The sequence below is a fragment of the Oratosquilla oratoria genome, chromosome 19 (genome assembly GCF_046742065.1).
Source record: "Oratosquilla oratoria isolate Oo_2021 chromosome 19, ASM4674206v1, whole genome shotgun sequence".
NCBI classification, from domain to species: Eukaryota; Metazoa; Arthropoda; class Malacostraca; order Stomatopoda; family Squillidae; genus Oratosquilla; species Oratosquilla oratoria.
The window spans coordinates 64,330,859-64,353,354 of record NC_134795.1 but is presented as its reverse complement, the minus strand read 5'-3'; the positions used below and the strand labels follow the sequence as shown (position 1 = coordinate 64,353,354).

Sequence of the window (22,496 nt, the reverse complement as noted above, 5' to 3'; positions counted from 1 at the left end):
GACCTGAGTGTAAAAGTGAAAGAAACAAAAAAAAAAAATCAATAAATCCATAACTAGCACTGACTTTGGACAACAGGAAGAAGTTCTAATAACCTTCTACTAGTAATTCATGAGAACCACCCCAGACTATGCCTCCACAGCATGAATCCCATCAATGAGCAAGACAAACACAAACAATTTACAAACTAACAGAATGGAGCACAGAGAGCAATAACTGGATGGATCAGAACCACCTCTATTGGACACCTACATAACGGAACCAAAATTCTCCCTATAGAACACCACATGAAAATGACAAGAACACAATTCTACACCAGAACCTAAACACCACATGACCTTCACACTACATTTCACATGCACCATAAACAGAATACAAAAAAAAACTGGACAGCAGCATACCATTCAAACATCTTTAACAACTTACCTATACCATACAAATCATCCATACAGAAAAAGAGTCAGATATGGGAAGTGGACTTTAATACTAAGAAGTGTAGCATAATGGAGTTTGGAAAAAGCAAAAACAGAATATCAGGACAATATAAAACTGGAACCAAGGAGGTAAAGAAGGAAGGATCCGAAAAAGATTTGGGTGTAATTATCACAAACGATTTGTCCTATGACAAACAGATTAACAAAATTGTCAGGGAGTCTTACAACTTGCTAAGATCAATAAAAGTGGCATTTGCATACTTGGACAAGGACATGATAAAAAAAAATTTGGTTACATTGATAAGGCCTAGACTAGAATATGTGGCGACATTGTGGTCACCCAGTACCAAAAAGAATATAAAAAATAGAAAGAATCCAGAGAGCAGCAACAAAAATGGCACCTGCACTTGCAAACTTATATGAAGAGAGATTGGCAAAACTGGAGTTACCGACACTGGAGCAAAGAAGAGAGAGAGGTGACCTACTGACCATCTACAGAATCATGAAAGGCACAGATATTTGATAGAGAGGACTTACTAAACTGGGACAAGAGAAGCACAAGAGGGCATAGAAAGAAAATCAAGAAACATAGCTACAGGAAAGAACTGAAGAAAAACAGTCTTCCACATAGAGTAGTGGACACTTGGAACACACTGTGCAAAAACCATTCATGAGTTTAAAAGCACACTAGACACTGCGAGATACAAAGGCGGGACACCACGAGCATAGCTCCCCTTCCCGCAAAATACAACTAGGTAAATACTCAGATTAGTATACTAAACAAGCCCTTCAACAAAGACCACCCAACTTGATACTCCAACAACCCAGACAGAGGCCTCAACAGAAAAAACCCTCCCACACCTGACAAGGTTCCCACTGACACACCTGCAGTCAGGGCATCATCCAGCATTAAGACAATACCAACTCAAGAGTAGGCCTGGCCATATAATCAAACTGCCCCATACTATCTTCATATCAAGGACCTTTTCCCCCTTCCAAGGGAGGTGTCCAAGTCAAAAGGTAAGTACCTACTCCCACCTATTTCTCTACCATTCACCACCCTTTCCTACCTCTCATCTTAGCTCCTCATGGATGACTTTAAATTTTACTAGTCATGACAAATGTCATGAAAAATAAGTGATTGATGGACGATTTGGTTTAAAGTCACAAAATCCTCCCTATCAGGTGGCTAGGATGGCGCCCCTTATAGAGAACTTTGTAGTGTGGATTTTAGTGGACCAACCCCTTGGTCCAACCCATTGGTGGCAGGATTCAAACTGCCATCACCTCAACCTTTGCCTAAAGTAGCAATGCTCTAATCCACTTGGCCAGTGAGCATCTCGAAAAATTGGTATCTGGGGGAAAATGCAGTAATGTGTAGAACAAAGACTTGAAATATGAAGAAGACTGAGAGGAAGAGCTTAAAGGTATTTGAGATGAAGTGCTTAACAAGTATGGTAGGGGATACAAGAATTGATACTCATAGTGAAAAATATGAAACAAAGTGGTAGACAGGATGGACTGAAGATGGCCAAGATGATTTGGGCATATGGAAGGAATAAGAAAGACTAGCAAAATGTATGGAAAGAACAGGTGGATAGAGGGAATTTGTGAGAAAGACAAAGAATGAGAATAATGGACTGGGTGAAGGGGTTTCTGAATGCCAGAGGAATGTCTGTTATGCAAGATGGAGTACAACTAAGAATGGTTGTAAATGATGAAAAGATACAACCCAAAAGCATGGTTTTGTCTGCACATTTTTGCCGAGTGAATGAAGGGTAGGGGGGGGGGAATTGCCAAATCGAAAAATACTGGGACAGTTTGGGTATATAGATAAAATACATAAAGAAAAAATTAAGAAAAAAAAGTGTGGAAGGCAAAGGTGGATGGAGTGAACTTATGTGGAAGACCAAGAGTGGATTGGAAGGATGGGATGAAGGGGCCTTGGGTACAAGGGAAATGTCAAGTGATAAGTGTGAGTGGAGAGCAGCTGAGAATGGATGATAAACTGACACAGACCCAAAGGGACTTCTTGTCTACTCTGTCAATTCTGGAATGGATAAGGGGAGAAGGTTACCATGTAACTCAACTTTGGCTGTTATGCTCTGCTGTGGAAGTATTGTGTCTTGCAGCACTGTTTCTGACCTAGGCAATAGACAAGGGATAGAGATGGTTCTTCATCCATACAAAGCTAAGATAAAAGGGAATACAAACAAGTGTTGGATGGGTGAAGGATGGGTGCATGCTTTGACTTGGCCACTTCACTTATAAGGGGGAAAAGGCCTTTGGTACGTGTATCAACATATGTATGTATGCACGTACTGATATATCTAAATAAAGCTGTTATTCTTTCAAATGATTATGATACCTTAAAATAGCCTTTATCAGTAAGGCTGGATTACAGTGAATTCTGCTTACCAGGAAATGTCGACCAACTTATTAGGAAGTCTGTTTGTGTAGGAATCTTGTACATGAATTCTCCTCCATCAGTCTGATGACGTGGAACTTTAACTAAGTTCACACCATCATCTACCTTGCCTCCCCGGCAAGCCTGCGAGAATTTTCATTAGATTTTTTTTCCCATCCTTAGAATAATATTACATATATTACACTTACAAACTCTAACACCAAGTCACACTGGCTTTTACCACAATAAAGAAGAGTTTAGGCTTCCCAGCAAGACTTTTGCATCTGTCAGCTGTAAATTCTGACCAAATTTTTTCTGGTTTGAACTGTGCATCCCATCCATAGAGAAGATTCTGTTCCCCATGAGACATAAACACCACCACTAAGCTGTCACAATCCGTATGATCTGTTTCCTGGCCAACTGTCAAGTATAAAAAGAGTAACTATAAGATATTTATATCATAAAATCATTTCAATCTTGATTTACATTAGGTAATGGACTACAAAAAATTATTTTCAAAACCCATCAACACCCTTATCTCCAATTGGAGGGGCTGACAATGTTTCCAGACTGGGGCAAACATTTCTCTCCATCAACTATGACTATATATCCTTCACCTTTTCACAAATGGAGAGCTGACGACCAGTGAGTGTTCTCCTTCTACTATTATAAGCCATGAGCCAGTGACATAAAAATGGTACCATACTAATATATCACAGTTTATATTCAAATTTTTGTCACAAGAGACACTGAAACCAAAATCCTTCCCATAGAACAGCACTTGAAAATGATAGGCCTTTTCCAAATCCATGAAAACCCTTTGCCAATTCTTGCATATCTTTTACTATGAAAATTTGATCTACACACACACCCTCTTCCTTTCCTAAACCAAAAACTCCTCTTCCCCAAGTACTCCCTGTTACCCTTCTAATCTTCTCAATTAACATCCTCCTACTTCCTATGTCTTACCAACTACACTTAACAGACTGATCTCTCTAGACTTCATATCTATATCAGTTTCCTTTGTATAGTGCAGGCTTCACAATTTTTTTTTTTCATAGCAAACCAGATGACAGAGAAAGAATACTACCACCAAGAGTTCTCACTTGAGCCATAAAAGGTGACAAAAATAGAATGGGGATTGGATTAGGCATCCTACTCTCTGTAGCCCCAAAGGGGACATTCCTAAATAAAGCAAAGGCATACAAGGATCTGGGAGGGGTTGTCCAACCAGAACCCTAAGGTTTGGGTCTCTTAATGTGCATGGATGTAGTACAGATGAGAGTAAAAGGAAAAAAATAGGCAGTATGTTTGTGAGGAAAGATGAAGTAAAGGGAGCTGTTAAGATGATGAGAACAGGTAAGACAAGGTTGGATGGATGCCATGCAGAATGTCTGATAAAAGGAGGTACAGTGATAGTGGACTGGCTGGTGAGGTTATTTAATATTTGTTTAAGAGAGGGTAAAGTGCTAGAGGACTGGAAGAGTGCCTGTATACAAGGGAAAAGGGGACAAGTGTGAGTGTAGTAGTTTCAGAGGGATCAGCTTGTTAAGTGTAGTTGGGAAGGCTTATGGGAGGGTCTTGATTGAGAGGATTATGAGAGGAACAGAGGGAGTAATTGGTGAGGAACAGTGTGGGTTTAGGACAGGTAGGGGTTGTATAGATCAGATTTTTGTGGTTAGAGAGATATGTGAGAAAGCTATGGGAAAAGGTAAGGATGTATTTTGGGCTTTTATAGATCTGGAAAAGGCTTATGACAAGGTAGACAGGCACTGTGGGAGGTATTGCAGATATATGGGATAGGAGGAAAGCTTTTAAGAGCAGTCAAGAGTTTTCACACGAGTAGTAGAGCTTGTGTCAGGATTAGAAATGGAGAGAGTGAGTGGTTCGAGGTAAAGGTGGGACTTCATCAGGGATGCGTTATGTGGCCCTGGCTGTTCAGTTTATACATGGATTGGGTAGTGCGAGAGGTAAATACAAGGGTAGTGGGTCAGGGATTAGAGATTGTTAAAGAAAATGGAGAAAAGTGGGAGGTGAGCCAGCTGTTGTTTGCGAATGACACTGCACTTGTGGCAGGATCGGAGGAGGGACTGAGGAAGTTGGTAACAGAGTTTGGGAGAGTGTGTGATAGAAGAAAGCTGAAGATAAATGTGGGTAAAAATAAGGTGATGAGATGTACAAGGGGTGAAAGTGGCAGCAGACTGGAAGTGAGCATTAAGGGAGAGCGACTGGAGGAAGTGGATAGTTTTAGATACTTGGGTGCAAATGTGGCAGGAAAAGGTGGAGTAAAGGTGGAGGTAGAATGTAGATTGAGAGAAGCGAGTAAATGCCTTGGTGGATTAAAAAGTGTAATGAGGAATAGACATTTGGGAATGGATGCTAAGAGGAGACTGTATGAAGGAGTGATTGTGCCAACAGCACTGTATGGGGCAGAAACATGGAACATAAGAGAAGAAGAGAGAAGGAGTTTGAATGTATTTAAGATGAGGTGTCTAAGAAGTATGATGGGGGTTACTAGGCTAGATAGAGTGAGAAATGAGGAGGTGAGGAGGAGAACAGGGGTGGAAAGGGAGTTGGGAGATAGGGTTGATGAAAGAGTATTAGGATGGTTTGGACACATGGAAAGAATGAGTGAAGAAAGACTAGTAAAAGAGGTATGTAAGGCAGATGTGGAGGGAGTGTACATGAAGGGACATCCTAGGATGAGGTGGATGGATGGGGTGAAGGGGGCTTTGGGGAAGAGGGGAATGTCTGTTGAGGAAGGACAGGAGAGGACAGAAGACAGGGGTGAATGGAGAATGGTTGTATATGGATGATGTTGTGATGCATGAGATGAAATGGGCAGGGGGATGGGGGGTGAGGTAGTATGTGTGAGCAAAATTTGACGCAGCCCGAAGGGATTTCTCCCCGTCCTCTCCTTTTATGCATGGGGGGACGGATAGGGGGGTCGCCGATTTAATGAAGTGGCCTTGCTGTGGATGTGCTGTGTCTTGTGACACTGCTTCTGACCCAGGGCAGTGGACAAGGTGCAGGGATGACCCGTCATCCAGGAGGTGCTAAGATAAGAAGGAGGGTGGAGGGGTGTGGAGTGTATCCAGGGATGGAATGGGCGGGAATGATTTCATGCCTTTTCCTTTTTGGCTACCTCCCTGGTAAGGGAGAAAAAGCCTTGGTACATGTATGTATGTATGAAATTAAATAAAAAATAAAAAGTGCATTAACTTATCTCACTTGTTCTCGCAGAACCCTTAGGGACCTTTTGCGGAACCCTGCTTGAGAAACGCTGCTAAAATACATAAAAAAGAATCTCCAGCAATGATGCTTAACCACTTTGGAACGATGATGCCTATGTAGGTGTAGATGTTGGTGTGTTGATATATATATATATATTTTTTGTAGTGGTACATGAGTTACCCCCAGATTCTGTGAACTGGTTTGATCACATTTTCTGTGTTTATGATTACTCAGAGTAAAAGAGAATAAGTAATACAGCAGTAACTTTATATTTTATAATGCGTGCAGTGTGATGAATTGTACATATGGCAGCAGATGCTGTGCTCGAGAATTTGACTTGTACTGAACTGGTTAAGCATATCGGTACAGACACTTACGTTCCAGTAGTACATTGGTCAGCTTTTGAACAGTCAGGTTGTTGTATACTTTCACATCATAACCAATGTCAGAGAACAAATCTTTCATCTGGTCTCTGTCTCGGTCCGATCCTTTGCGATCCTGATGTCAAAAAGAACAAATTTCAGTGTGGATTAAATTACATGAGAGGTACAAAGAAAAGAGAAGATTAGTAAAGCATAAGATAAAGGAAGCAAAGAGATCAGATGTAAAATGGGGTAAGAGTATGACAGAAAATTTTGAAAGTAATAAAAAGATGTTTTGGAAAGAAATTAAAAGAGGAAGAGGAGGCAAATCAAGTAGAGAAGAAAAGATACAAGGTGCAGATGGAGAGATGACAATGAAGATGGCAGTAAAAGGAAGATGGGCAGAATATTTTAGGGAGTTGCTAAATGGGAAGGAGGATAGGGAGGGAAAGGTAATTGCAGTGGGAAGCACTAAGAAAATGACCATGATGAGTGAGGAAAATGGAGGAGAAATAGGGAAAGATGAGGTGAAGGCAGTTGTTAAGATGATGACAGCAGGTAAGGCACCTGGGTTGGATGGGCATCATGCAGAATGTCTCAAAAAAGGGAGGTACAGTGATGGTGGACTGGTTGGTAAGGTTATTTAATGTTTGTTTGAGAGAGAGTAGTGCTGGAGGACTGGAGGAGTGCCTGTATAGTTCCACTTTACAAGGGAAAAGGGGACAAGTGCGAGTGTAGTAGTTTCAGAGGGATCAGTTTGTTGAGTGTAGTTGGGAAGGCTTATGGGAGGGTCTTGACTGAGAGGGTTAGGAGAGGAACAGAGGGAGTAGTTGGTGAGGAACAGTGTGGGTTTAGGACAGGCAGAGGTTGCATGGATCAGATTTTTGTGGTAAGACAGATACGTGAGAAAGGTTTAGGAAAAAGTAAGAATGTTTTTTGGGCCTTTGTGGATTTGGAAAAGGCTTATGACAGGGTAGACAGGAAGGCACTGTGGGAGGTATTGCAGATATATGGGATAGGAGGAAAGATTTTAAGAGCAGTCAAGAGTTTTTAAGAGAATAGTAGATCTTGTGTTAGAATCAGAAATGGGGGGAGTGAGTGGTTTGAGGTAAAGGTGGAACTTCATCAGGGATGTGTTGTCTCCTTGGCTGTTCAATTTATACATGGATGGGGTGGTGCAAGAGGTAAATGCAAGGGATATGGGCCAAGGATTGGAGATGGTTAAAGAAAATGGAGAAAAGTGGGAGATAAGCCAGTTGTTTTATACTGATAACACTGCGCTTGTAGCAGGATCAAAGGAGGGATTGAGGAAGTTAGTGACAGAGTTTGGGAAGGTGTATGAAAGTAGGAAGTTGAAGATAAATATGGGTAAAAGTAAGGTGATGAGATGTACAAGGGGAGAAAGAGGCAGCTGATTGGAAGTGAGTATTAAGGGAGAAAGACTGGAGGAAGTGTACAGTTTTAGATACTTGGGTGCGAATGTGGCGGGAAAGGGAGGAGTGAAGGTGGAAGTAGAAGGTAGATTGAGAGAAGCAAGTAAATGCCTTTGGGGGATTAAAAAATGTAACGAGGAACAGACATTTGGGAATGGATGCTAAGAAAAGATTGTATGAAGGAGTGATTGTGCCAACAGCACTGTATGGGGCAGAAACATAGAACATAAGAGAGGAAGAGAGGAGTTTGAATGTGTTTAAGATGAGGTGCCTGAGAAGTATGATAGGGATTACTAGGCTGGACAGAGTAAGAAACAAGGCAAGGAGGAAAATGGGGGTGGAAAGATAATTGTGAGATAGAGTTGATGAAAGAGTATTGGGATGGTTTGGATACATGGAAAGAATGAGTGAAGAAAGATTAATAAAAGAAGTGTGGAAGGCGACAAGGATGAGATGGATGGATGGGGTAAAAGGGGCATTGGGAAAGAGGGGAATGTCTGTTGAGGAAGGATGGGAGAAGACAGAAGATAGGAGTGAATGGAGAATGGTTGTATATGGATGATGCTGTGATGCATGAAAGGGAGTGGGTGGGGAATGGGGGGGGTGAGGGAGCATGTGAAAAATAAATTGATGCAGCCCAAAGGGATTTCTCCCCATCTTCTCCATTTCTACATGAGGGGGACGGAGAGGGGGGTTGCTGATTTAATGAAGCGGCCTTGCTGTGGGTGTGCCATGTCTTGCGACACTGCTTCTGACCCAGGTCAATGGGCGAGATGCAGGGATGACCAGTCATTCAGGAGGAGCCAAGATAAGAGGGAGGGAGGTGGGTGGATGAGAGTTTGTGGGGACAGAATGGGTGGGAGTGGATTCTATGCCTTTGTTTTTTGGCTGCCTCCCTTGTAAGGGGGAAAAAAAACTTTGGTATATGTATGTACTACATCTTCTGTAAAATATATATGTCTATAGATACAATGTTAACTTCTTGAATATGATGACACCTATTTATACGTTATGAGCTGTGATTGGGGTATACAAGGATGCCGGCATCGGCTTCCTGATTATATTTATTTTGTAGTTGTAGCTGAGTGACCCCCATGTTCCGTGAATAGGCTTGATAACTTTTTCTGTGATGTTATATTTATTCAGGGTGCAAGAGAATGAGTATAAGATCAATAACCTTATATTTTGTAATGCAGTACACCCACTCCTCGTTTAACGACCTACTCATTTAACAACAACTCAGAGTAACGACGGGCTTTATGACAGACCAATATTCGTTTAACGTAAATCTCCCGAAGTTACGACGTCGTGTACGATAATTAAGTTGGCCGAGGCAAATTTGTATGATGTTATAAATGAACTTGTACGGTGGATATTAGCTGTGAGGTAAAGTGTTCTGAAGCTTAGGTCTACATTACCATCCTGCAAGCTGGAAAAACTACCTGGGGTACAATATATACCGGTAGTGGTAAATTTTTAGTTTCGACCAAGGGCGCAATATAGCAATAGAAAATTAATTATTAATTTTGTAAATTATAATGTATCAATGTAATATGCAATTTTGTGAGTGGAAATAAAAAAAAGGTGCTAAAACAAATTTCGTAAGTAATGAAGTCATGTCGGACGAATGGTACACCATGTTTGTTATAATATATGCCGATGTCGAGGAAATGAAAGGATGATAAATTCGCCTAACCTAAACTAAACTAACCTGTGTTTGATAAATCATTACTTGCAAATTAAATGTCATCCGGCTCGTTCTTGTTGTCGTCGTCGTGAGAGACGTTGGCAGACGACAAGATGGCATCCCGATCCTATGCTACTGACTTTGTTCATTAGCATATTTTCTTGTAGCATGGTATTTTTTACTTTCATTTCCGCCCACAAAATTGCATATTACGTTGATACATTTTAATTTACAAAATTAATAATTAATTTTCTATTGCTACATTGCGCCCATGGTTGAAACTAAAATAATAACCCGGTATTCAATATGGAATGTCAGCATACGTGGATTTGGTCATATGCGGTAATTTCGGGAACATAACCACTGTAAATAAACTGTATAAAAGAGGGAAATACACAAAAATAAAGATACATGTATTGCTGGACAATTGTCGTCGTTAAACAAGGAGTGGTTGTATAGTGATGCCTCACCGTACATCAGGCAACCTGATGTGCATGTGAATATTTGACTCATATTGAAGAGGTTAATCAAATTTAACCACACCAACTACAATTTAATGTACACATGCTTCTCAGTGTATTCAGGGATGGAATGGGTGGGAATGATTTTATGCCTTTTTCTTTTTGGCTACCCCCCTTGTAAGGGGGAAAAAGCCTTGGTATATGTATGTATGTAGGCATGCTTCTCAGTACCTTGACCTAGAGCACAAGTTTAATTGCATAGGCCAATAGAGAATCTTTAATATCAATGTTAATCAATAATATAAACACAATACCAATCTCCCAATACTTACTGTCTGCTTTAGCCCAGAGTCATAAGTGTCGTGGTTGAATATGACACAATAGCCTATGTGCTTGTGAGTCATTTTATAGTGGGTGTCCTCAAGGGCTGACGATAATCTTGCAAACCCAGGGGGTAGAGGTGGGTCTCTGCGACAACAAATTCCATAAAATATTAAACCAATTTCTAAGAGATAAAATTCATGTGAAATATTAATCACACCTGCATGGCATCTTGCCCTAAAATTTCCTGGATTAGCTGTGACAAAATCAATTAAATGCAAAATATAACAATGGAGTTACTTCAGATTGCCTTCAGCCCTTCAGCGTGAAGTCTTGCCTCCAGCTGAATGATACATATTATCATTATTACCTGTAGCACCAAAGGGGACATTCCTAAAAAAGTAAAGGTATAAGAGGGTCTAGGAGTTTTCCAACCAGTACCCTAAGGTTTGGGTCTTTTAATGTATGTGGATGTGGTACAGATGAGAGTAATGGGAAAGAGATAGGCAGTATGTTTGTGAGAAGAAAGATGGATGTGCTGGCCTTGAGTGAAACTAAATTGAAAGGGAGGGGCAAGTGTGAGTTTGGGAGTGTAGCTGGGAGGTTCTCAGGAGTGAAGAGGGGACGAGGGAGAGAAGGGGTGGCTATAATAGTAAGTGAAGAGATAGATAAGCCTGTAGTAGACAGGAAGGAGGTTTCTGCAAGGTTGACGTGGATGAAGGTGAAGCTGGGAAAGGATTTTTGTAAGTGCGTATGGGCCTGGTAGTGAGAAGAGTGTAGAGGAAAAGGAGGCTTTATGGGTAGATTTAAATGAATGCATAGAGGGATTTGGGAGAAATGTCAATGTAGTTGCATTGGGAGACCTAAATGCTAGGGTAGGAAATGAACCCATTGACAGAGTGATTGGGATGTATGGAGTTCCAAGTAAAAAGCATAGTGGAGAATTGATGGTGGAGATGTGTCTTGAAAGAGAGTTGATTATAGCAAATACAGTGTTTAGGAAGAAAGTCAAGCATAAGTACATATAGGAGAGGGTGGTGGATGGAAGGGTGGAAGATAGAGCGTTAATGGACTATATAGTGGTGACCAGGAGTATGGTAGGAAGAGTTAAGGATGTACATGTTCTAATGGGAGAGAGTGGGGGAATATCAGACCATTTTCTGGTGGAGGGTAAATTGTGAGTGGAGAATAGGTGGAGAAAGAGGAAAAGGGCAGAAGGTAGGGAGGTACTTCGAGTGAACTGTTTAAATGAGAAAGAAAAGGAGAAGTAGTATAGGAAAAAAAAAAAAAAAAAAAAAAGGCTGAGAGATGAGTGGGAGGGAGTGAAGTGTTAGAGTAGAACTAGGAGTGGAGGAGGAATGGGGATGGTTCAAGGAGGGAGTCATAAGGTGTGCAAAGATGGTGTGTGGAACAAGGGGGGCAAGAGGAAATAGAAGGAAGGGTAGTGAGTGGTGGGATGAGGAAGTAAAGAAGGGTGTAGAAGAGAAGAAGCAGGCTTTCATAGATTAGCTACAAATTAGGACGAGGGAATCGTATGAGAGGTACAAAGAAAAGAGAAGGGAGGTTAAGCATAAGATAAAGGAAGCAAAGAGGAGAGCAGATGTGAAATGGGGTAAGAGTATGACAGAAAAATTTGAAAGTAATAAAAAGATGTTTTGGAAAGAAATTAAAAGAGGAAGAGGAGGCAAATCAAGTAGAGAAGAAAAGGTAAAAGGTGCAGATGGAGAGATGATAATGGAAGAGAAGGCAGTGAGAGGAAGGTGGGCAGAGTATTTTATGGAGTTACTAAATGTGAAGGAAAAGGTAGTTGCAGTTGGAGGCGCTGAGAAAATGAGAGTGACGAGTAAGGAAAATGGAGGAGAAATAGGGAAAGATGAAGTGAAAGTAGCTGTAAGATGATGAGAGCAGGTATGGCACCTGGGTTGGATGGATGCCATGCAGAATGTCTGAAAAAAGGAGGTACAGTTATGGTGGACTGGTTGGTGAAGTTATTTAATGTTTGTTTAAGAGAGGGTAGAGTGCCGGAGGACTGGAGGAGTGCCTGTATAGTTCTGCTTTACAAGGGAAAGGGGAACAAGTGTGAGTGTAGTAGTTTCAGAGGGATCAGCTTGTTGAGTGTAGTTGGGAAGGCTTATGGGAGGATCTTGATTGAGAGGATTATGAGAGGAACAGAGGGAGTAATTGGTGAGGAACAGTGTGGTTTTACGACAGGGGTTGTGTAGATCAGATTTTTGTGGTAAGACATATATGTGAGAAAGCTATAGGAAAAGGTAAGGATGTTTTTTGGGCTTTTATAGATTTGGAAAAGACTTATGACAGGGTAGACAGGGAGGCACTGTGGGAGGTATTGCAGATATATTGGATAGGAGGAAAGCTGTTAAGTGCAGTCAAGAGTTTTTATGAGAGTATTAGAGCTTGTGCTAGGATTAGAAATGGAGTGAATGGTTTGAGGTAAAGGTGAGACTTTGTCAGGGATGTGTTATGTCACCCTGGTTGTTCAATCTATACATGGATGGGGTGGTGCAAGAGATGAATGCAAGGGTAGTGGGTCAGGGATTGGAGATGGTTAAAGAAAATGGAGAAAAACAGGAAATAAGCCAGTTGTTTTTTGCTGATGACACTGCACTTGTAGCAGGATCAGAGGAGGATTGAGGAAGTTAGTCACAGAGCTTGAGAAGATGTGTGAAGGAGGGAAGCTGAAGATAAATGTGGGTAAAAGTAAGGTGATGAGATGTACAAGGGGAGAGAGTGACAGCAGGCTGGAAGTGAGCATTAAAGGAGAGAGACTGGAGGAAGTGGATAGTTTTAGATACTTGAGTGCGAAAGTGGCAAGAAAGGGAGGAGTGGGGGTGGAGGTAGAATGTAGATTGAGAGAAGCAGGTAAATGCCTTGGTGGATTAAAAAGTGTAATGAGAGACATCTGGGAATGGATGCTAAGAGGAGATTATATGAAGGAGTGATTGTGCCAACAGCACTGTATGGTGCAGAAACTTGGAACATATGAGAGGAAGAGAGGAGTTCGAATGTTTTTGAGATGAAATGCCTGAGAAGTATGATAGGGGTTACTAGGCTAGATAGAGTGAGAAATGAGGTGAGGAGGAGAACTGGGGTGGAAAAGGAGTTTGGAGATAGGGTTGATGAAAGAGTATTGGGATGGTTTGGACACATGGGAAGAATGAGTGAAGAAAGATCAGTAAAAGAGGTGTGGAAGACAGAGGTGGAAGGAAGGAATATGAGGGGGCGTCATAGGAAGAGATGGATGGATGGTGTAAAAGGGGCACTACAAAAGAGAGGAATGTCTGTTGAGGAAGGACAGGAGAGGACAGAAGATAGGGGTGAATGGAGAAGGGTTGTGTATGGAAGATGCTGTGATGCATGAAGAGGAGTGGGTGGGGGATGGGGGGTGAGGAAGTATGTATGAGAAATAATGTGACACAGCCCGAAGGGATTTCTCCCCATCTCCTTTCTTGCATGAGGGAATGGAGGGGGGGGGGGGGGTCGCCGAATTAATGAAGCGGCCTTGCTGTGGATGTACTCTGTCTTGCGACACTGCTTCTGACCCAGGGCAGTGGACAGGATGCAGGGATGACCCGTCATCCAGGAGGTGCCAAGATGGGAGGGAGGGGGGAAGGGTGGGGGAGAGTGGATTATGTAGGGGATGTAATGGGTGGGAGTGGTTCCTATGCCCGTGTAAGGGGGGAAAAAATCCTTTGGGATATGTATGTACCATTATCATCTAAAAGCAAAATATGAATTAATATAGAAAAAGTATAAATTCAATTATTCTGTTACTTACTTTTTTCCTCCTCTACCAGTATCCCCCTCATCTTGCATCTCAGAGGACTCATTATTCTCAATCTCCCCTTTATTTTCAAGATCCATATTGAATAGTTTAGTTCCAACCTCTTCAGCCATGCCTTACTGAAAAATATGATAAAAACTTATGTAATGTCAAGTGAATACAAGATTTGTTTTCAATTTCCTGTGCCATCATAAAATCCACTACAATAAGATACACTTTTATGTTGTTATCCATGTAATCTCATTTGCAGAAACATTACTTGTCTACCTGCCTCCTAGGACTATGGTCCTGCAAGATGGACAGCAATGCTGCATTTTCAAAACCCATCAACCCTCTTACCTGCATCAGGTTATGCCCATAGGGGCTAATACTCAGTCTCTAGAATGAGCCCACACTGCATCCCACATGTGGGCAACCCTTCCAGGCCTGGATTGGTCTCATCAACCAACTCCAGACCCATAGTCACAGATTCTAAATCTGAAGCCAAAGCCATGGTCATCTTCATCAATGAAGGATGAACATTATCATTATCATTAAAATGAGCCCAAAATTTCTATCTACTTCATTTGCATATATTACATGTTGTCACAAATGAAGAATTGACAACTAGCACCTGTTCCTCCCGTCCTACCATTTTCTGCCAGTAACATAGAAACACTACAGAGGGACCTGAACAAGGTTTGGAAATGGAGCCAAAAATGGGAAGTAGATTTCAATATAAAGAAATGTAGCATAATGGAGTTCAGAAAAAAAAAAAAATTAATAATAATAATAATAATATTATATATATATATATATATATATGTATATATATATGTATATATATATATATATATATATATACATATATATATATATATATATATATATATATATACATATATATAGTAAGTGAAGAGATAGGTAAACGTATAGTGGAGTGGAAGGAGGTTTCCTCAAGGATAATGTGAATGAAGGTGAAACTGGGAAAGGAGATGTGGGTTTTTGTAAGTGCATATGGGCCTGGTAGTGAGAAGAGTGTAGAAGAAAGGGAGGCTTTTTGGATAGATTTAAATGAGTGCATAGAGGGTTTAGGGAGAAGTGTAAATGTAATAGTACTGGGAGACCTTAATGCTAGGGTAGGAAAGGATCCAATTGATGGAGTGGTTGGGAAATGTGGAGTTCCAGGAAAAAATCGTAGTGGAGAGTTGATGGTGGAAATGTGTCTAGAAAGAGAGTTGATGATAGCAAATACAGTGTTTCGGAAGAAAGTCAAGCATAAGTACACATGGGAGAGGGTGGTGGAGGGAAGGGTGGTAGATAGAGCGTTAATGGACTATGTAGTGGTAAATAGGATTATGATAGGAAGAGTTAAGGATGTACATGTGCTAAGGGGAGAGGGTGGGGGAATATCGGATCATTTTCTGGTGGAAGGTAAGTTGAGAGTGGAGGACAGGTGGATAAAGAGGAAAGGGACAAAGGGTAGGGAGGTGCTTAGAGTGAACTCTTTAAATGAAAAGGAAAAGGAGGAGTACAAGAAGATGAAGGAGGAGTGGGAGGGAGTAAAGGATAGAGTAGAGGTAGGTGTGGAGGAGGAATGGGGATGGTTCAAGGAGGGAGTCACAAAGTGTGCAAAGATGGTGTGTGGAACAAGAAGGACAGGAGGAAATAGAAGGAAGGGTAGTGAATGGTGGGATGAGGAAATGAAGAAGGTTGTAGAAGAGAAGAGGCGAGCTTACACAGATTGGTTACAAAATAGGACGAGGGAGTCATATGAGACGTACAAAGAAAAGAAAAGAGAAGTAAAGAAAAAGGTAAAGGAGGCAAAGAGGAGAGCAGATGTAAAATGGGGTAAGAGTATGACAGAAAAATTTGAGAGTAATAAAAAGATGTTTTGGAAAGAAATTAAAAGAGGAAGAGGAGGCAAATCAAGTAGAGAAGAAAAGGTAAAAGGTGCAGATGGAGAGATGATAATGGAAGAGAAGGCAGTAAGGGGAAGATGGGCAGAATATTTTAGGGAGTTGCTAAATGTGAAGGAGGATAGGGAGGGAAAGATAGCTGCAGTGGGAAATGCTAAGAAAATGACCGTGATGAGTGAGGAAAATGGAGGAGAAATAAGGAAGGATGAGGTGAAGGCAGCAGTTAAGATAATGAAAGCAGGTAAGGCACCTGGTCTGGATGGATGCCATGCAGAATGTCTTAAAAAGGGAGGTACAGTGATGGTGGACTGGTTGGTGAGGTTATTTAATGTTTGCTGGAGAGAGGGTAGAGTGCCGGAGGACTGGAGGAGTGCTTGTATAGTTCCACTTTACAAGGGAAAGGGGGACAAGTGTGAATGTAGTAGTTTTAGAGGGATTAGCTTGTTAAGTGTAGTTGGGAAGGCTTATGGGAGGATCTTGATTGAGAGGATTAGGAGAGGAACAGAGGGAGTAATTGGTGGGGAACAGTGTGGATTTAGGACAGGTAGAGGTTGTGTAGATCAGATCTTTGTGGTTAGACAGATATGTGAGAAAGTTATAGGAATGGGGAAGGATGTTTTTTGGGCGTTTGTGGATCTGGAAAAGCCTTACGACAGGGTAGACAGAAAGGCACTGTGGGAGGTTATGCGGATATACGGGATAGGATGAAAGCTTCTCGGAGCTGTCAAGAGTTTTTATGAGAGTAGAAGAGCTTGTGTCAGGATTAGAAATGGAGAGAGTGAGTGGTTTGAAGTAAAGGTGGGACTTCGTCAAGGATGCGTTATGTCACCCTGGCTGTTCAACTTATACATGGATGGGGTAGTGCGAGAGGTTAATGCAAGGGTAATGGGTCAGGGATTGGAGATGGTTAAAGAAAATGGAGAAAAGTGGGAGGTGAGCCAGCTGTTGTTTACGGACGATACTGCGCTTGTGGCAGGATCGGAGGAAGGATTGAGGAAGTTGGTAACAGAGTTTGGGAGAGTGTGTGATAGAAGAAAGCTGAAGATAAATGTGGGTAAAAGTAAGGTGATGAGATGTACAAGGAGTGAAAGTGGCAGTAATCTGGAAGTGAGCATTAAGGGAGAACAACTGGAGGAAGTGGATAGTTTTAGATACTTGGGTGCAAATGTGGCAGGAAAAGGTGGAGTAAAGGTGGAGGTAGAATGTAGATTGAGAGAAGCGAGTAAATGCCTTGGTGGATTAAGAAGTGTAATGAGGAATAGAAATTTGGGAATGGATGCTAAGAGGAGACTGTATGAAGGAGTGATTGTGCCAACAGCACTGTATGGAGCAGAAACATGGAAGGAAGAGAGAAGGAGCTTGAATGTGTTTGAGATTAAATGTCTGAGAAGTATGATGGGGGTTACTAGGCTGGATAGAGTGAGAAATGAGGAGGTGAGGAGGAGAACAGGGGTGGAAAGGGAGTTGGGAGATAGGGTTGATGAAAGATTTTTAGGATGGTTTGGACACATGGAAAGAATGAGTGAAGAAAGACTAGTAAAGGAGGTATGGAAGGCAGATGTGGAAGGAGTGAACATGAGGGGACATCCTAGGATGAGGTGGATGGATGGGGTGAAGGGGGCTTTGGGGAAGAGGGGAATGTCTGTTGAGGAAGGACGGGAGAGGACAGAAGATAGGGGTGAATGGAGAATGGTTGTATATGGATGATGTTGTGATGCATGAGGTGGAATGGACGGCGGGATGGGGTATGAGGTAGTGTGTGTGAGCAAAATTTTGACGCAGACCGAAGGGATTTCTCCCCGTCTTCTCCTTTATATGGGGGGACGGAGAGGGAGGGTCACCGATTTAATGAAGCGGCCTTGCTGTGGATGTGCTGTGTCTTGCGACACTGCTTCTGACCCAGGGCAGTGGACAAGGTGCAGGGATGACCCGTCATCTAGGAGGTGCTAAGATGGGAGAGAGGGTGGAGGGGTGTGGAGTGTTTTCAGGGATGGAATGGGTCAGAATGATTTTATGCCTTTTCCTTTTTGGCTACCTCCCTAGTAAGGGGGAAAAAGCCTTGGTATATGTATGTATGTATATATATATATATATATATATATATATATATATATATATGTATATATATATCAGGACAATATAAAATTAGAACAAAGGAAGTAAAGAAAGTGGGATCTGAAAAAGACCAGGGAGTAATAATCTCAAATGTCATATCCCCTGATAAACAGATAAACAAAATTGTCAGAGAATCTTACAACTTGCTAAGATCAATAAAGGTGGCTTTTACCTATCTAGATCAAGAAATGGTTAAAAAAATACTAGTCACACTAATAAGGCCTAGACTGGAGTATGCTGCAACATTATGGTCACCCAGTACCAAAAAAAGAATATGAAGAAAATTGAATGAATCCAGAGAGCTGCCACAAAAATGGCTCCAACACTTTTAAACCTGTCATATGAGGAGAGACTGGCTAAACTGAAATTACCGACTTTGGAACAAAGAAGAGAATGGGGCGACCTGCTGACCATTTACTGAATCATAAAAGGCACAAAATTCCTTGATAGAGAGGACTTACTAAATTAAGATAAGATAAATATAAAAGGACATGACAAGAAACTCAAAAAGGATAGTTATAGAACAAACCTGAAAAAAAAGTGGTGGATATCTGGAAAAAACTGGATAAAACAATAATGTGTGCAAAAACTATACACAAATTTAAAAGCAAACTAGACACTGTGAGATACAAAGATGGGACACCACGTGCAAAGTTCCCCTTCCCATAAGATACAACTAGGTAAATACACAAATTCAGCACTGTAAACAGACCATACTCTTTCTACTTTCAGCGAGTGACTCAGAAACAAATTCACACTAATACTAAATGGAGAAACAGCGAGTGCCAAAACTATACAAGATTTTAAGAATAAACTGGATGCAGAGAGGTACGGAAAAGGGGCACTACGAGCATAGCTCTCGTCCCATAAAATACAACTAAGTAAATACATTCCAAAATTCCTTCCTGGAAAGATTTGTGGGAGGGCTAGTGGGTCTGCTGGTTTCCAGTCAGTGAAACTTGAGACAACAATTATTATTAAAACCCCAAAAATCAATCCCTAGATGGACCATGTCCTAACCAACAACTTGATTTGGTTATCTTCTTATCAACAGATCTGTCACTTAGATATACTTAACTAAAAATTGAAACCTATCCAAATTAATCAGAATTTAATGTAATACAAGCACCTCTTACAATAATGTGACTCGGTTTTTCGTTAATATTAACAAAATCAATTAATTCTCCCTAACGATAATGAATTTATTAAATTCACCTTACAGTAAAGAACACATGCATTTCAACATGCAAATTTCATAGTTTTCTCAGTTACTGACCAATTCTATGAATATGATTACCAATTTGCATTGCCAAATAGGATCTATATACCAGGGGAATGCTCAGTACAAACACATTAACTGCTGACAGTGCAACCATGAACGAGAATTCAAATAACATCAAATATTAAACCATCCTTCACTCATTTTCTCCAGACGGCAACACAATATCTCTTCACTAAGTGACTTATGGGTCAAACAGGTGGTTGTGTCTGGTTTCCTGGGGGTAATGAATTGACTACTCAAACTTTTCACAATTCATCTACAATGATTTCTGTCATATCCAAACTATTTGAACCACAGTGTGTTCTAATTTGGGGAGTTATTAAGATATATGATGAAATCATCTCTTCTTCCTAAGTCTTCACTCCAAAAGGTAAAATTCCATAAACACATAAATATAGATATTCAACATGAAATTTAGTGTCCAATAACTCTACCTAACCATTCCATAGAAAATAATAATCTTTCAAATGGAAAAAAAAGAAAAAAAATTAGCATGTTACTGGAACAGAACTATGATACTGCAGTGCTAAAATTTGAATTATGAATGAACAAAAGCAGTATATAATACACATGAATTATGTTTGGATAATGGCACTTTGGATATGGGAGGGACTATTATACTCTCTTATGAAGGCATATAGATGTATATTCTTGCCATCTGAACACTTAGATGCTGTGGTCATTTACTATAGTAACAACTAACATCAGTAGATCACCACAACTGCTGGCAGTCAGTATAGACTCTAGTCTATCTATACAATACATCAATGCCTTTTCCTTCTTTCAAGAGGGGCAGCCTTTTGACTTGGTAAAGATCCCAAAAATGTTCATGGAAAACAACTGAAGGCATGATGATTAAATTTTGCTACTTTTTTTTTTCTTTTTTTTTATAATGCCCCTTATAGGCTGTATACATATGAAGTGTTCTGGCTCCACAAGGGTAATAAAGTACAGTACTGTACTTCATTACCCTTGCTCAGATACAGTACTGTGCATAAATATTTGTGATTGGTGCCAGTCTTATTTTCTAAACTGTACTAAATTTTTGTACATTATTTTATATTCATATTGCAGTGGACCAGTGGCTGGGTGAGGTAACATGAAGGTGCGATTGCTGTTGCAGTGCTCTCTCTCTACTACCAAGTTTTCATTCCGCTTATTGTCAAAAGTGAAATATAAAATGAATTGAAACAAATACAGTTTATGAAATAATATAATTTGCATTTTTTCCTTTATATACATGATACATCATGCTACAGTATTATAATCTTGTATATATAATCTTGTGTATCTCATGAAGATTGTCCACCCAAAGCGCGTTAGGGTGGACAATCTTCATGAGAGCGAGACTGGGTGGACAATCTTCTGCTGACCCGACCATTCCTTCACCTAACCTAAGCTTTGGTTCTGAAGTAATTGTTGATTCTTCTGTAGGAAGATTTGTCTGTGGCGCGGCCGCCTGTACAATGTACACAAACATACGGTGCAATGGGCCTTCGTCCAAAAACATCTGTCGTTGGTTAATAAGTACTCCTAAAAAAACATACATACGATATCTATGTGCTATCATGATACTCTATTAATAAATTTTGAACAACTGCATTAATAACACTGTTTTATGTGTGCAATTTATAATACGTCCACTTATATATTCATAAGCTGCTGACTTTAGCCTTGTTTAGTGGGACTTGACAAACAACAGTTTGCTAGGTAACATTTGCTAGTTAAGCATTGGTGCATTACTTTTACTAAATTTCTGTTAGCTAGCAGAGATTGTTAAGGCTACCAAAAAAGTTTTGTGTATACGGCCCCAGGTCCACAACGTGAGAGCCATCGCCTGATAATGACTGGACTGGCATGACGTTTGGATCGTTTTCTAACGGCTTCGTTCGTTAGAAAATTTGCTTGTAGCGAGATTTATTCCGCCAAGAAAATCGCATATTACGTTCATGTATTATAATTTACAAAATTAATATTTAATTTTCGAATGCTATATCGCGTAGGTGTGCACAAATAAAATAACACCAATGAATACAGATGGAAAGTACACAGTTCGAAATTACAACTACCAGCAGCGGTAGTCCACTACGGCTGTGAGGAATTGACCTCAGAACTTCACTAAGTAAAGTAAAATTGCCGAGTAAAACTGTGCCGGTCTATTCAAACAAATGGGGTTAATGACCACATTCTCCTTCAGTGTTTACTATACCTCTTAAGACTGAAACAAAAAGCAGTATTCACGTTCCCTACGTTAGTCACTCCCTTTGATAAGAACCTGAAACTAAGTAATTGAGATTCTGCGTGATGCCGCGCCCACCCCTGCCACTATGACCCTGTCACTAGAAAAGAATACGTCCCATTTTGAAATATTACTGGAAAACCTGTATCCAATTGGCATTACTGAAACGTTATCATACTGGAGAACATGTACAAATGAATAATAATTAACTGAAATGAATATAATTGCCAGATAGCAATTTTATGGACGCAAGTGACCGCGAAATTCAAAATCGCCTCGAGCATGTATCCAATTGGAAGCTGTATTCCTTAGTATATATATATATATATATATATATATATATATATATATATATATATATATATATATATATATATATATGACGTAAGCGGAATAGGAAACACAGTAGTCTTGATCTTGAGTTTATTCCTGACTAGTTTCGCAGGTATGCTTTGAAAAAGCATACCTGCGAAATCAGTCAGGAATAAACTTAAGACCAAGACTCCTGTGTTTCCTACTCCGCTTACGTCAACCTGTCAGAATTTCTCAGCATATATATATACAGTATATATACAGTATATATATATATATATATATATATATATATATATATATATATATATACATATATATATATTTGATATATATATGATATATATAAATATATATACAATATATATATATATGTATATACATATATAAAAATATATGTATATATATAATATATATAAATATATATATATATATATGTATATATGAAAATATATATATATATATATATATATATATATATATATACTCCTGGGACCTTTCCTCTAATTCT

At 40.1% G+C, this 22,496-nt stretch overlaps 1 protein-coding gene across 4 annotated transcripts in view; it reads right to left on the bottom strand.

The window, feature by feature from the left end:
- Positions 1–21,766, bottom strand: part of LOC143035958 (caspase-1-like) — a 36,634-nt gene extending 14,868 nt beyond the window's left edge. For 2 of the 4 annotated variants that reach the window (XM_076203212.1, XM_076203216.1), the window contains exons 1-6: positions 21,676–21,766; positions 14,134–14,258; positions 10,349–10,484; positions 6,451–6,571; positions 3,081–3,259; positions 2,851–2,983 (exon numbers count right to left, since the gene is read on the bottom strand). In XM_076203212.1, coding sequence (XP_076059327.1) covers positions 2,851–2,983; positions 3,081–3,259; positions 6,451–6,571; positions 10,349–10,484; positions 14,134–14,252 — 688 coding nt within the window. In that variant the 5' untranslated portion in view covers positions 14,253–14,258; positions 21,676–21,766. Of the gene's footprint in view, positions 1–2,850; positions 2,984–3,080; positions 3,260–6,450; positions 6,572–10,348; positions 10,485–14,133; positions 14,259–20,828; positions 21,090–21,177; positions 21,197–21,675 lie in introns of those variants that run through there. The other 2 variants (XM_076203214.1, XM_076203213.1) reach the window with 2 other exon arrangements.
- Positions 21,767–22,496: the final 730 nt, after the last annotated feature.